This window comes from Perna viridis, chromosome 13, assembly GCF_037379345.1.
Source record: "Perna viridis isolate PV_CMFRI_1.1 ecotype Kerala chromosome 13, ASM3737934v1, whole genome shotgun sequence".
Lineage (NCBI taxonomy): Eukaryota > Metazoa > Mollusca > Bivalvia > Mytilida > Mytilidae > Perna > Perna viridis.
The window spans coordinates 10,162,579-10,177,977 of record NC_142457.1 but is presented as its reverse complement, the minus strand read 5'-3'; the positions used below and the strand labels follow the sequence as shown (position 1 = coordinate 10,177,977).

Below are 15,399 nucleotides of genomic sequence, written 5' to 3'. Positions count from 1 at the left end.
AATGTAGGATTAGGAAATTATTTTTATAACATTTTCTACGCAACTACTGATTACAGCCTCATGATATTTGGTATCCAGCATCAGGTACAGGTCCATATCGTGGGAGCTGATTTTTATATTTTTTATGATTTATCAGTGAAGTCTATAGTAGTATAGAAATTCTTTTATGAATTCATATTTTTCAGAACCCTAAAGGATTTACGATTCATCTCTTGGACTATATGGGATCTCAAGCTCAGGTAACTATAACAAAGAATATAGAGAATGATTCAAAAAAGGATGCAGTGCTAGATTTTTGTCAAGTAATTTTAATTTTGGAGAAAAAAGCACATGGTTCATATTATATGCAGACATTGAGAAAATATTTACAATACTGTAAACTAAGAAATTTTTGCACCATTTTTTTTCCAAAGCTTTTGTGATCAATTTGCTTTCACACAGAATTTAATTAATGATGGTAAGGGGTATTTTCTTTGTGATCTAGCTCGCAGTATTTCTAGTTCTAAAAGAACTGACCTATAGGTTTGAAATAAAAATAATAAAAAATGATGATAATTGATGGAGCTATAAAGGGAGAAAATGCAATACTTGATGGGACATAAATATGAAAATTCATTCAGCTGGGCATAAGAAGAAACTTATGCCTACCTGTTTTTTTTAATATAATGCCCTTAAAGCGTAATCAAAGGAAACAAGGTTATAGTGGTAATCAAAAGAATGTAATCCAGGGACAAAGACCAGACATGGGAAAACAGACAAACATACACAACAAAGAACATACAGTAACTAAAATCATACATACAAAGTAACAAAAGCAAATGAGCAACTCGGACTCCACTAAAAACTGGGAGCATGGACCAGGTGCACCGGTTGGGTAAGAAATTTTCATGAATAATGAAAATTCTTACAAAACCTAAGATTTCCCTGGAAGTGTTTCTCTCTTGCATTACACTAGAATTGATACTGGTCATGCAGCATTTGTTTTTGATAAATGAAAGTGTTCAGGTTATACTATGGTACTTCTGTTGTGTTTCACTATATCTGTCCCCTTCTCTATAGATCAATACCTGGTATGTGAAAGGAATTAATGCTTTTGTTTCAGTATTTACACTCACTGATGATGTTACAGCAACAGAGTCAGAGTTCTAGTCAAAAACAAGGGGATAGGTTACGGCATGTAGAGCTGGCGTTAGAGGCTCTCCGCAATGTGATAAAAAATAACCCAGGTGAGTTAGAAACCTGGTGATAGGTTATGCCATGTAAAGCTAGCCTTAAAGGCTTTCTGTATGTGGTGAAAATAACCCAGGTAAGTTAGAAACTAATTGACAGGTCATGCCATGTAGAACTGACATTAGAGGCTTTCCACAATGTGATAAAAAATAAACCAAGTAAATTAATAACTAGTTGACAGATTACAGTGTGTAGAGCTGGTGTTACTGGCTCTCTGCAACATGCTAAATAAAAAGCAGGTAAGTTGAAACTAGCTGACAGATTACAGTGTGTAGAGCTGGCATTTGAGGCTCTCCACAATGTGATAAAAAATAACCCAGGTTCATTAGCAGTATATGTCAATGAATGGGTAACTAATTTTATCAAAGTCAAATGTAAAATTTCATCTATTCCTGTATTCTGATGCTATTTACAGTCATGTTAAAATGTGAATGTGGTGGGTTATATTATAATATGCTTCACACTTTGCCTGATTCTTACAGAGACTGACACTTTCCATTGCCTCTGTTTTCAGGTGTAGAGATCCAGTGTATAGGTCATTTTAAGCTCTTGTTTAGCCTCCTGAGGTTGGATGACTGTGCCAAATTACAACAGTGTGCTTTGGAGGTAAGATCAATTGTCAAGTAAAAAAGTCCTTGTGATATTATATATGTTAAAATTCACTTCCTTGGCAGTTGCAAATTATATAAAAAACAACCTTAACATGAAATTTTTTTGTTTAATTTGCACAAGACATTAAGATATCTGAATGCAAAATCAACACCCATGAAAAGGGTTTGAACCAGCATATGGTAGGAAATAACACCTTGTGAATTCAATGTTCACAGTACCTACCTATCAGCAAGATATCTTAAATGCATAAAAGATATCATGTGAGTATGAAGTATTCTTGATTTTTGGAAGTAGATTAATCAATTACTTATCAATTATACAGTGAAATAATAGAAACAAGTTTTCATTATAAAAAAATAATCCCTTGAAACATAACAAAATTTCAGATCAATAAATGTTTTTGTTGTTTTAATCAAATTAATAATTTAGAATTCTTTATGTGAATTCACACATAAATTTTAGTGTAAAATTATTTGTAACCTATGATGTCATGATAGAAAATATAATGCCGCTACCTATGATGAATATTATACACATGATTTGTTGTAAATAGATATACTAATAACCAGAAACTTTTTGTGCTGATTTTTTTTATGGTTTCTGTGATCAATCTGCTATCCTACAGTTTTATTATTCCTAATCAAACCTCAATTTATATAATAATAATCTTTTGGAAAGAACATTCACGATAGTTTAATTTGTATGTTATATGTCTTATCTCTATATAGCACAAGTAAATCTGCCACTAAAATTTCAATATTAACATTACTTGTTCATCTTTCTTCCTTGGAGTGGTACCTTAGACATGATCACGCTAAAGTACTTTTACCCTGCGACTTTTTCTGCACCTGTCTCCAGTCAGGAATTTCTGCCCTTTGTATGTCTTGTTTCATTTTCACTTTCAGTTCACTTCATGTTGCTGGAATATATAAAGGCAAATGTTTCCCTGTACCTATGTATAATGTTGTTTTCAAGCCAGTTTCAGCCTGCCTTGTTTTGTTAGGGTTTTAGAACCCATGAATGGACTTGAGCTGACATTTTTCATCCCAGTGGAGTTGATGTCTCTGATATATTCTCCATATCTATTCTCCTTATTTATTATATAGATAGCAGCGTTTTAATGAATGTTTCCAGTGTAATAAATTTCGATAATTCACACTGTGAAATAAATTCAGTAATTTCACTCTCGAACTTCCTCCCATCAAAACGTCTCATCTTTAATATCAATCCACCAATCACAGAATTTAAAATTCATCTTGAAAATATTGATAAATTATGAAGAAAATCTATATAATAAATAGGATAATCAATTGATTATCGTGAATAACCAAAATATGATCACTCATGCTAAGGAGGCTTGAAGATTTAACTCGTGTGCAGAACAAGTTCCACTTATTAAATCTAGGTGTTCTTTGGCACTTTATAATATTTTGGTTATTCACTCTTTCCAATTAATTATACTATTAATATTGTTATCCTTCATCTTTTTTAGGTAGTAAACAACGTGACAACAAACCAGGAATGTGTCAATGATATAGCCGCTTCTGAGGTCCTTGCCTATTTACTGTTAGCCATCAATATGCTTCCTAACTGTAAGTTTCTAATAGAAAAAAAATGTTGATTTTATAATTAGCAAGGAAACAATTTATTTCATACACTTAAAACTATATGAAAAATTTAGACAAAGGAGATAAAGTGAGCCAACACCTTGTATTTCTGTAGGTTGATAGAGACTGTTGAAGTGGATACCTTGGTATGCAGGATGGTCGAATGTTAAGTAGCTGTCTGTGTAAGAATCATGCAAAATCTGAAAAATGTGATACACCGTAAAAAAGGCTTCATATTTTTATTTTTGTAATTAAGTTGTTTTATGGGTCTATATTATGAAATATGTAATTATTCATTCAAATCTGCCTGCTCTTAGGAGATAATCAACATTGAAAATCCAGTAGATTCTATTGTATTTGAGTGTCATGTACAGATTTATCTCCCTTAATTTTGAAATTTACAGTGCATTCTATACAATTTTTATCTCGCATGTTAATTTCTGTTTACCGTGGCATTTCAAACAAAATATCAAAAATAAAAATATGTAGGCTTTTTACCCATGAATCACATTTTGCATGATTCTTAGCTGGAGTGCTACTTAACATATCAAAACACCAATTAATTGACAACAACACTTCTAGAGGCTGCTAACTTGTTTATTAAATTAGTAGACTAGTTTTGCCAGCCAGAACAACAGATTTGTTTACTGAAGTAAAAGTTTGGCTTCAAATATGAAACATTTGGTTAAATTTTGATGTAGCATAAATTTGTGTAGCTGAAACGTTGTTACCCTCAGTGGGAAAGAGAAGAAATTTGGTATGCTCTGCAGTGTTCACTCCTTTGCCATTATTAGTAGGGATGTTTACTGCAATTTACCCATATATCCAGATATAGGAGATTTGCCAGTGTGACATTATGGATGCATGATGTTCAGCTTATATCATATATGTAGAAAACCCATACATTTCTATTTTCTACTTAATGTTTATAAATGCAAAATAAAAAAATAGCACTTAATTATCGCATCAGTCATATTTCCACAGGTCGGTTATTGACACTGGAGAGTTTATTTGCTTTGATGTCAAGTACAAAGATAGTCAAAGAAGCCATGGCAAAAGGTAAGTGTCAGCTCAAACATTTGTTAATGTTTTATGTCTGAACATCTGTGCCATGACTTTTAAATAAAATTTAACCCTTTGAAAGTTTTAATTTGTTAAGTTTTGTGTGTTGGTGTCTGTTGTGGTTAAGTTCATTTCATGTTAAGTATGAAAAAAAAGTTTTATAGAGCACTACTTTAAAAAAAAATGTTTCAGCTTAAACCAAACCTGATTTTAATCCATTTTAAAAAATCTTTGTTGTTTTTATCTTTACCCCTTTTTTTACTAAATATTTACTTCTGATATTGCTGTGATTTGACCATGTAAAATTAGGTCTGTAAACAGATTTTATACTGCAACCACTTAGGACATTAACAGTGCACTGACTTGACCAAAACTTTGATACACTAAATCGGCTCGAACTGATGAAAATGAATGGAACAGCCTTACATTATCCCATTGTTCTAAGCTTTATCTGTATATCATCAGTTTTATGTCTAGTCATCATACTGTTATTATCTATAATATTGTGCATTGCACTGAGTGAGACATTTATCACTACCAATCCCCTTCACATTGCACTGAGAGGGACATTTATCACTATTAATCCCTCTCACATTGCACTGAGTGGGACATTTATTGCTACCAATCCCCATCGCATTGCACTGAGTGGAACATTTATCACTACCAATCCCCATCACATTGCACTGTGTGGGACATTTATCACTACCAATCCCTATCGCATTGTACTGAGTGGGACATTTATCACTATCAATCTTTATCACATTGCTCTGAGTGGGACCTTGATTACTGTCAATCCTTATCACATTGCTCTGAGTGGGACATTTATCACTACCAATCCCCTTCACATTGCACTGAGTGGGACATTTATCAATACCAATCCCCATCACATTGCACTGAGTGGGACATTTATCACTATCAATCCCCATCACATTGTACTGTGTGGGACATTTATCACTATCAATCCCCATCACATTGCTCTGAGTGGGACATTTATCACTATTAATCCTTCTCACATTGCTCTGAGTGGGACATTTATCACTATTAATCCTTCTCACATTGCACTGAGTGGGACATTTATTGCTACCAATCCCCATCGCATTGCACTGAGTGGGACATTTATCACTACCAATCCCCATCACATTGTACTGAGTGGGACATTTATCGCTACCAATCCCCATCACATTGCACTAAGTGGGACATTTATCGCTACCAATCCCCATCACATTGCACTAAATGGGACATTTATCCCTATCACATGAGACAAGAAAATGTTATTTAATCACAGAAAAAAAAAACAATGCTTTTAAGGTTTTGATTATATTGTCAACGAAATAAAATCATTTATCAAAATTATAAATATCTTCTTGAAATAATCGTAAAATATGATATAATTATTTTTCAGGTGCTGTGATATATTTATTGGACTTATTTGCAAATTCTACAAATCCAAATGTACGAGAAAAAACTGCTGAACTTTTAGCAAAAATGTTATCAGATAAACTAGTAGGACCTAAAGTTAGAATAGTGCTATCTAAATTCCTTCCGCCAATATTCATGGACGCAATGAGAGACTCTCCAGAGGCTAGTGTTCACATGTTTGAAGGAACACATGAAAACCCAGAATTAATTTGGAATGACGAGTCACGAGAGAAGGTTTCAAATGTGTGCAAAAAACTTAAAAATAGGTATGATGCAATGTATTATGTGGGTTATATGGTTGGAACATGTATTCACTATGTTGCACAAAGGAAATATTTAGAGTATAAAGTATTTCAGGCAAAAAAAGATAAAACAGATATGATAATTATGCTGTTAAAGTACCATTGTTGGTTGGGTACAGTTTTCATGGTTTTTATGGGTGAGCCAGACCACGAAATTTGGTTCTCAACAAAAAGGAGATTCCCATTGATATATATATGTATTGGAAACCTCAAAACCGTGAATTTAAGAATCCACAAACTTGTGTATCCATGGCAATTAAAGTACATTCACAGTAATACCTTAAACACTTCAATTTTAAATTTTACCAAACTTCAGCATATTTTTCCCCCTTTTTTCCACTGCCTTCATATAGCCATCTCTTTTTATTACTTCTTCTTTACCACTGAATGGAATTTAATGAAACTGTGCTGTATATAGAATCTAATTTATGTTTTCAGTCATTTTAAAGCTCAGCGAGAGAACCCAGATACACGATGGAGTTTAGGAGAAGATTTTGCTGTAGTGTACACAGATGTAGCAGGAGAGCTTACAATAGGTGGCGTCTTCCTTAGACTATTTATAGCCAATCCTGGTTGGGTTCTACGCAAGCCTAAAGAGTTCCTCACAGAACTTATGGAAAAGTGGACAGAGTTAATTAAAGTACAGAATGCTGAGGTAAGTTTTTATATCCCTGCTCCAAAGGAGAGGGGGTAAGTTGTTTTACCCTTGTGCTTGTTTGTATCCTTTACAATTTTAAAGTAAGGCAGGGATATTAGTAGTGAGCCATTTCTCACAGAATTCTTGCTTTTCAACATATGATGAAGCTCATGTGATGAAACTTTTACAAAACCAACTTCCCTTTAGGAAATATGTTTAACACGGCAGTAAACTAGAAACATTTTGTGCCATATTCATTGAATTGCATTTTTTGCATCCTTTGCAAACACAGTTTTTGGGGAACATTGAATATAGGAATCACCCTGTCTGTCTGTCTGTTCGTCCCATTGTCTGTCTAAATATCTTGTTATTGCTACTTTTAAACTGCTCAAGGGATTTTGATGAAATTTTAAAGGATGATTTGGCATGACATTGGATGTGCATGAAGGAATATAACTATTGTTGGTAGACCACTAAGGGAGGTGATCCAACTTATATGTTTTAAAAAACATTTAACATTGAACTCAATTTGAAACCAAGGTATTTAATCAGTGAATTCACAGTCTTTAATGAAAATGTTTGTGACTGTTTAATTTTTAGCATTACAGGTCTTATTGCAAATGTAGGAAAAAAATGGTAAAATTTAACAGATTGTATAAGTTTTACTTTAATGAGCTAGTTAACAAGTCCATTTATATGTACAATTTCATGGAAACATACTTCTTTTTGTTTTTGTTTTTTTTTTTATAAGTTTAGGGTATAGGGTGATGCCCATTTTGCTGGATCGGTAAATTTGTCATTAAAGGCTGACACCTGGTGTAGGTATTTTCTAACCATTTGTGGAAGACTGTTTTTTTTTTTTCATTTCATTGTTTTTAACTCTTACAAAGCTTGTTGTAAAAGCTTGACACAATTATTATGTTAATTTTTTTTTCAGGGTGAAGTGCTGGAAACTGTTACCACTGCCATTGTTTATTTATTTACCTCACAACCTACCATGTTAGACCAATTACCGCAGCTTGGTTACATCCCAAAAGTGTTCCAGGCCATGTCTCATCGAAACACTGCTGTCCCTAAATCAGCCATCCAGGTCGCTCACCAGCTGTCCCATAGTGAGGTATGTTAAAGTTCAAGGCGTATTACAAGTGAGGTCAAAGTTGAGATGGCAAAGTACTGTTTAAGCCTTGTTGTTCGTGGGATACCAATTTTGATAGTTTTCATGGGTTTGGTAAACCAATAAATTTTTCCGAATGAAAAGGAAATTGTCCTTTCTTTTTGTATGATACAGTTGTCAAAACCACAAATTCAAGAATTCTGCGAGCTGATTATTTTCTCCTAAACCACAAATAAAAGTATTTCACAGAAATATAAAGCTGTACGGTACATTGCTCTATGTCTATTTATACATCATTTGTGTAATGCATAATATTTGGTGGGAACTCAGGCTTCAGGCTTTATACCTCCAAGCATAAATTGCCAATCAGCAGGTACTATATGTGTATAGCATGGAAAAATAAATTTGTAAAGAACATTGTAAGGATCCATTGCAACTTAGCCATTTTCAATACACTGAATAATATCCTTAGATTCAGAAAGAAAAGAATCTTATATCGCTTATTGTAAATAAAATGATCTGTAGGACAAAGAAGTTTTTTGGGTTTCTTTTATTTGTGCTAAGAATTACTTGGATATTACTGTTAATTATGAACAGTAACTTATCCCAATTTGTTGATGAAAACAGGTGGTAAGAAAAAAAGTATTGGTAAAAAGAATGCAATCAGTCAGGTTTTAGTTTTGAAATGGGACGATACATAATTTTTGGCAGATTCTTCGGCCCAGTACATATAAGTTTTTATTTTTCCTTTTTGTAATTAAGAAAGGCCGAGTAGTCCAAATTAATTAACTATATGTTGTGATACCTCAAATTTGAAATTAAACATTAAAGCCTTTTCAATTTTCAGTTATGCATAAGAAGTATGGCTCAGATAGATTGTTTAAGTCCTATGAAAGTTGGCATGAAGGTAAGACGAGACTCAATTGCCCTGGCTGCTGAGGCTCTTAGTAAAATGTTTGACAAAGGAGAGGAGGAACTTGTGTCACAGGTAAAAATTACTGTCACATTTAGAATTGTTTTCACACATAAAGAAAATAGTGTCACAGGTAAAAATTACTGTCACATCTAGAATTGTTTTCACACTAAAGAAAATAGTGTCACAGGTAAACATTACTGTCACATCTAGAATTGTTTTCACACATAAAGAAAATAGTGTCACAGGTAAAGTTCTTGTCATGGATTCCATCTTTTGGATACTCAAAATCAGAAATTCATGAATGTTTTTAGCAAAATATAATACATGTTAGTGACAATATTTATTACGGTATAACGGCTTTAAAAAAAGATACGTACAATTGGACTATTACTTCATATTTCAATAGCTTTGGCGGTCATTTGGCTACAAGTGGCAGTCATTATACAATTAATCCAAAAAAGTCAACTTTTTTAAAGACTAATAATACATTATCATTTTACAGGCTTTAAAGGTAGAAATGGTACCATTCCTGCTGAAGCTGTTAGAGGCTGGATTAGAAGCTTTAGACAACCCAGCAGCAACCAAAGCACAGATAGTCAAGGCACTGAAAGCCATGCAGAGAAGTCTACTCTATGGTGAACAGGTAGTACTTTCCATTGTATTGTAATTCAGGGATGGTTTTTCTCAGCCTTTTACCAGAATTCCGCTATTTCAAATCCGCATTTTACCGTTACTATTCTTTTTTTACTGTATATTTACTTCCAACTTTGCCAATTTCTGCTTTTGTGGTTGACCTCATAAAATCATCCCTTTTAATTGCATGTATATGCCCATCTCTTGTTACCTTGATTTAGATATATATCATACACCCTCTCAACTGGTGGTATGTTGGAATCACCTTGGTACTCCCTCTGTGGTCTTATTTATCATTACTTCTAATGAATGGATTAATATAAAAGTTGGTATATGCTTTTATATAGAAGGTGCATGCATTGTTTTGATGTTTGTAGCTGTCTGATATCAACTTCTTATTTTCACATATGGAGTGAGTAGGGGTATATACCTAGCACTTCAATATATGTAGCATCATTTTTTTTTTCTTGTTCTGAACTAGTTTTTCATTTTCCAGAACACAAATAAAGATAAGTAAGAGGATTTAAATGATTTTTCTACTCTAGATGTTAATATTTAGATTTAGATTTTTTAGCTTCACACAGGCAAATGTGCCACACATGAGAATCATATGGTTTGCATCATATGATAATCATGTTTTTCACAAACATATGACTGTCATATGTTTTAAGCCAAATTTAACATATGAGAATCATATGACTATCATATATTGAATATCATATCATTGTCATATGATTACCATATGATTATCATATGTGGCACATTTGGCTGTGTAGAGCCAATTAACATTAGATTTAGAGAAGACAAGGTAAAGTAATATATTTTTTTCAGATAACTGCTATCCTAGAGAAGTCATCAGTATGGAGAGATTACAAAGATCAGAAACATGATCTCTTTATATCAGATACACCTATAGCTGGCTACCTTACAGGTAAGCTGGTGTTTAACTTTTTCTCCTGAAATTTGTGATGGCATAGTACTTTGTTTTAATTTTAGTGGACTAAAAGGTTATTTTTGGAACACTCATCTATATATGAGGGCAAATTATTTTCTAAAACCTGCAATAAACAGTCTTCACCCTTGTGTGATGTTGTAAATAGGTGCCAACATTACATGAGGATATGTTTAATTTCAAATCAGCTTTAAAAAATGAATAAGTAAATTTATAACTGAAAGCTGGGTTTAGCCAATGTTGGGCACCTTGTAATATTCATGATGAGGGCAACATGGTGCTTAAAGATGAAGACATGGTGCTGCACCATGCTATAATGGTTTGGGAAACCTCTTATCAGATCAGTTTCATCTGTAAACTATAGACTGGCTTTAAGCCATGTTTGGCAAGACTCCTGATAAAGTCAACATAAATATTCAACCCTACTATAATTAGACCATTTAATTGTTCCATTTACTCACTACATGTATGATCAAACAAAGCTACATTCTACTTTATGTTCTGATGACCTTTTCGAGAATCCTCAGGTTTTTCCATTTACATAAAAGCAGTAATCTGAACTGAAAGTAGAATGGAGTGTTGTTCAATCATACATGCAGTGAAAATTAGGTCGAATTTTTAATTAGATTGCATCAATATCAGTTTTCAAATAAGGAAAATTATCACTTTGAAATGAAAAAAGATCACACGAATTTCCTCAATATAATCTTTATATAACTACACAGCCAAATGTGCCACATATGATAATCATATGGTGCTCGATTAATATGATAATCATATGGTAATCATATGACAATGATATGATATTCAATATAAGATAGTCATATGATTATCATATGATTCTCATATGTTAATTTTGGCTTAAAAACATATGATAATCATATGTTTGTGAAAAACCGTATGATTCTCATGTGTGGCACATTTGCCTGTGTATGATAATCATATGGTGCTCGATTCATATGATAATAATATGGTTGACTTGAAAACATATGACAATCATATGTTTGTGAAAAACATGATCATATGATAATCATATGGCACAAACCATATGATTCTCATGTGTGGCACATTTGCCTGTGTATATCCCTTTTATAATTGTATTTAGCTGAAATGTATGCATGAAACTGTGTATAATGAAGCTATGAAATTCTCCTTTCTTTAACAGATGGTAAAGCAGGTAAAATCTTCACTTAAGTCTTGCTTTTCTGGTATCTTGCTGATTAACACACTACATGAATAACTGTGTGTTTTATTAACATGTGTTTGTGAATTGTAGTGCTATGACAGTAAATAATTCACTGATCAGTATTCTTGTTCTGTGTGGGATATGGTTCATAAATGTCTTTTACAGGAAGGACCCCTACACAGGAAACATTGCAACATATGTTTTAAAACATATGGAAACATATGTTTAGGACCAATGCAGAAATATTTGCTTGGAATCAAAAGTTTTTTTTCTGAATTATATGAAAACCATACTTTGTTCATACATTAAGTCCTGTGGAAGACCTATCATTACTATTTGATTTTTATTTACCATCATGAATTAAATTGTGAGTCCAAAACATGTTTTTCATGGTGGTCCTGCACATTTGATAAGCATTTGTTTTTCTGGTGTTTTCAAAACATATGAGGAATATATGCTGCAATTTTGCCTATGTAAAAGAAGTATAATTTATATTCTTAAAGTAGTCTCTGGGTCAGATTATTGCCATGATGTAGCACCGGATAACTGTGTCAACTGTATGAGACGTCTTTGATTTAACCCTTTTAAAATTTCCTCCAAATTGCTTAGTACATACAGCAAGTTCAGAATTACACCTTTTAGTTAAGTCTATTGAAAAGTTATTCATAAGCTTTTGGCGTTGCAATTGTGTCCGTGCTGGCATGATGACATATCTACCTGTGGGCTGTTGTCTCTGTGAGCTAATGAAATGAAGATTCACCTTAGGGTATTGAACTACAGTAAATACAGGGCAAATGCTCTCCTCCTGAATTGCATGAAATACATGTATATGCCTTGGGAGTGTTAAACTACAATCAATCAATCAACCATCAATATATTCTTTAAGCAAAAAAAGAATAAAGTAAAAAAATTAGAGATATTGCTCTTTGGTAGGTATTGTTTCAGCTGTGGCCAAATTTTGAAGTTAATTGACCTAAATACAACATGTCAAAATAGGTATGAATTTTTTATCATTTGAAAAGAAAATATCCATACTTAACCACAATAATACCCTAATAAAGAGCAAATAAGGTGTTAATGTAAATTTGAGCCTATAAAGTTATGCAGTTGTTTGAACATATCAAAATTTACACAGACCTGATTTCCTTCCACTTTAAAGAGGTATTCCAGTTTTTCAATTTTGGATTTTACCATTTTGATTCTTTACTTCTGATTGTGCCATTTTCCCCTTTGTATGGACTTCGTAAAATCAGGTCAGATTACATTGTACTTGTTTCTGTATCTCAAATGCTTGTATTTTGTGAGACTTACATTATGCCATTTGTCTTCATGTACTCAGAATATTTCCTATTAATTAATCCTGTCATTGTATTGAATTGATCTTTTTGCCTAAGGAGATTTGGTCATCATTCCCTTATTGTGTTACAGTGGAACCAGTATAAACTGAAACCCTGTAAGAACCAGGCGTTGATTTCACAAAAAGTCGTAAGTGTTTAATTGATCGTAAATTATGACGTCACAATGCTAATTTAGGTTGTGACGTCATTACTTACTATCAACTTTACAATTACGACTTTATGTGAAGACAACACTTTAGGATATGGGGGTTCTTGATGAACTGCCCTATGAGCAGAAAGCATTGGAAACTGCTAAAAATGAGCTTGAAATTTGTTAAGTGCTATGAAAACTGTGAAACTTTTGTCCAATAATTCCTTCAAACCACTGAAACATTAATAGCTACAGGACTTAGAAAAAAATATTTGGTTAATACATGTACAAAATGTTTTGAAATTGATAAGAATGGGATTGGAGAGAATCTAGTTTGGACAGGTTTCAGGTTTACTTCAGGGTTTGGTTTAGACAGATTTTATTGTACTTGTGTGCATGATTGTGTGTTGTGTACAAGTCTTTTTAAGAATTGGGCAAAATCGTAAAATATGAAATATGCATGTTGCACTTCCATCTATCCAATGGTTCACCTACTGGTCTCCTATACTATATTAACAACCAGTTAATTACTGGTTCAGGAGTATATATTTTTACTTTCAATAGATAGCTAGAAAATTTAGCATTTAAAGCTGTTTGCCCCAAAAATGCATTTAATTTCATTGAAGTTATACATGTAACTTATTTGACAAAACAATCTCCCAAGACTGTTTTTTTAGTTCTTAAACCTGGTATCACATTAAAGAGAATAAAACAGTCAAAGCTGTTAATGTGTCCATCACTTTCTGCTTCATGCACAAAGAAATGCGTGTACAACATAAGCAGAATCAAATGGTTGGAACCCCACTATTTTGTTTTGAAAAAAAATTGTTGATTTCATTCATTTCATCCCCAAAAAAAAGACCAATAATAGCATGAAATTTCTCTCTCCAGAATCTCAGGATCCACACCTGTGTACACACTTGAAATAAATTTGTTATATGCAACCCACTGCCTGGTTTTTTGCATGAACACCCTCTTAAAAAGTTTCAATGACATTTTAATTTGTATTTCATGTTAAGTTCATGTCTATGCAAGAGTCAGGCAGGCAATGATACATCTTGAAAATTTTATGCGTTTGTATTGAAATTCATTAAACATTCTAATAAAACACTCTTAGTACAAATTAGGGGGGGGGTGTCCATTTGATTCTGAAGGCTGGCTGGCAGTTTTTATATTTTCAAACAAATTTAGATAAAACATTTCTTCTCTACTCTTGGTGAAGAGATTCATACTTTTGAGTTTGTCTGTAGATTTTTAATCAAAAGTCCATCTAATGAAAATCAAAGGTCCTCTATAGAGATCCAATGTAGACTCCGGACCTCAAACCTACACTAATTTGGACCCCTAGGGTTTACTTTTTGGAGTGTATAGGCATTATGTCTGTGACATATTCAATGCATGTCAGCACTAAAATTTCAACGAAACCTTTGCATCGTATCACTGTAGCTACATCATCTGATTTTTATATAGACCAGTACTTAATAAATATGAACCTGTATTATCTGACATTCGAATGCATATTGTCTCTCATTCTGTGTATAATGAGACACAATTTTGAATATAAAGTGGGGGGATAGTGGTTTTTTAATTACTTAATATTTAGAATTAAAGCTTAAGTGCATGACAGTCTTTCTATTGCATATAAAGCTTCTATCTACTGTACTGCTGTAAAGAGAGTCTTTCTTCCACCTTTATAATGTCTTTATACTTGTTTTACGATGGCATGTGTGCATGATACTAGCAGAACCTTTTAAGTACCAGTCTTTATAAATGTCAAACAGGAGGTGATTCTTGGATGTCAAAATTTACTTTTATTTTTGTACTCCTGCAAACGAAGTTGGGGGTATTTAGGTTTCACTCTGTCTGACTGTTTGTCCGTCTGTCCGCAACTATTTTCTAAGCAGCTTGCAACATTGATATGAAACTAATGGGATGTGTCTACTGTCAGGAATTTAAGTTTGGGCAAAAATTGTAGAAATGGCAGATTGACTTCAGTAAAACTTGTTAATACAGAAACAGACCATATAACCAGTCTTGGTTTGTCATTTGGTTGTTGCACCTTTGAGATAAATTATATACAGATTTGAAATTGACACTATGCAAGAGTTATTGTTCTTAATTTGGTTGAATGAATGTATTGTTTTCTCTAAATGCAAATATGAATACAAGAAGGACTATTGTTACGTAGCAATATGAGATACGTTGACCAAAGAGCATCATTTGTTGGCTGATTTTTCTACA

The 15,399-nt window shown here is 33.0% G+C and overlaps 1 protein-coding gene across 2 annotated transcripts in view; it reads left to right on the top strand.

The window, feature by feature from the left end:
* Positions 1 to 15,399, top strand: part of LOC148599520 (dnaJ homolog subfamily C member 13-like) — a 62,130-nt gene that overhangs the window by 41,382 nt on the left and 5,349 nt on the right. Inside the window, exons 44-55 of one of the 2 annotated variants that reach the window (XM_088557712.1) lie at positions 186 to 239; positions 1,103 to 1,226; positions 1,745 to 1,836; positions 3,335 to 3,434; positions 4,434 to 4,508; positions 5,914 to 6,196; positions 6,671 to 6,887; positions 7,807 to 7,986; positions 8,831 to 8,971; positions 9,402 to 9,542; positions 10,364 to 10,463; positions 11,650 to 11,661. In XM_088557712.1, the coding sequence (XP_088413838.1) occupies positions 186 to 239; positions 1,103 to 1,226; positions 1,745 to 1,836; positions 3,335 to 3,434; positions 4,434 to 4,508; positions 5,914 to 6,196; positions 6,671 to 6,887; positions 7,807 to 7,986; positions 8,831 to 8,971; positions 9,402 to 9,542; positions 10,364 to 10,463; positions 11,650 to 11,661 (1,519 nt within the window). The remainder of the gene's footprint in view (positions 1 to 185; positions 240 to 1,102; positions 1,227 to 1,744; positions 1,837 to 3,334; positions 3,435 to 4,433; positions 4,509 to 5,913; positions 6,197 to 6,670; positions 6,888 to 7,806; positions 7,987 to 8,830; positions 8,972 to 9,401; positions 9,543 to 10,363; positions 10,464 to 11,649; positions 11,662 to 15,399) is intronic. The other variant, XM_088557713.1, reaches the window with a different exon arrangement.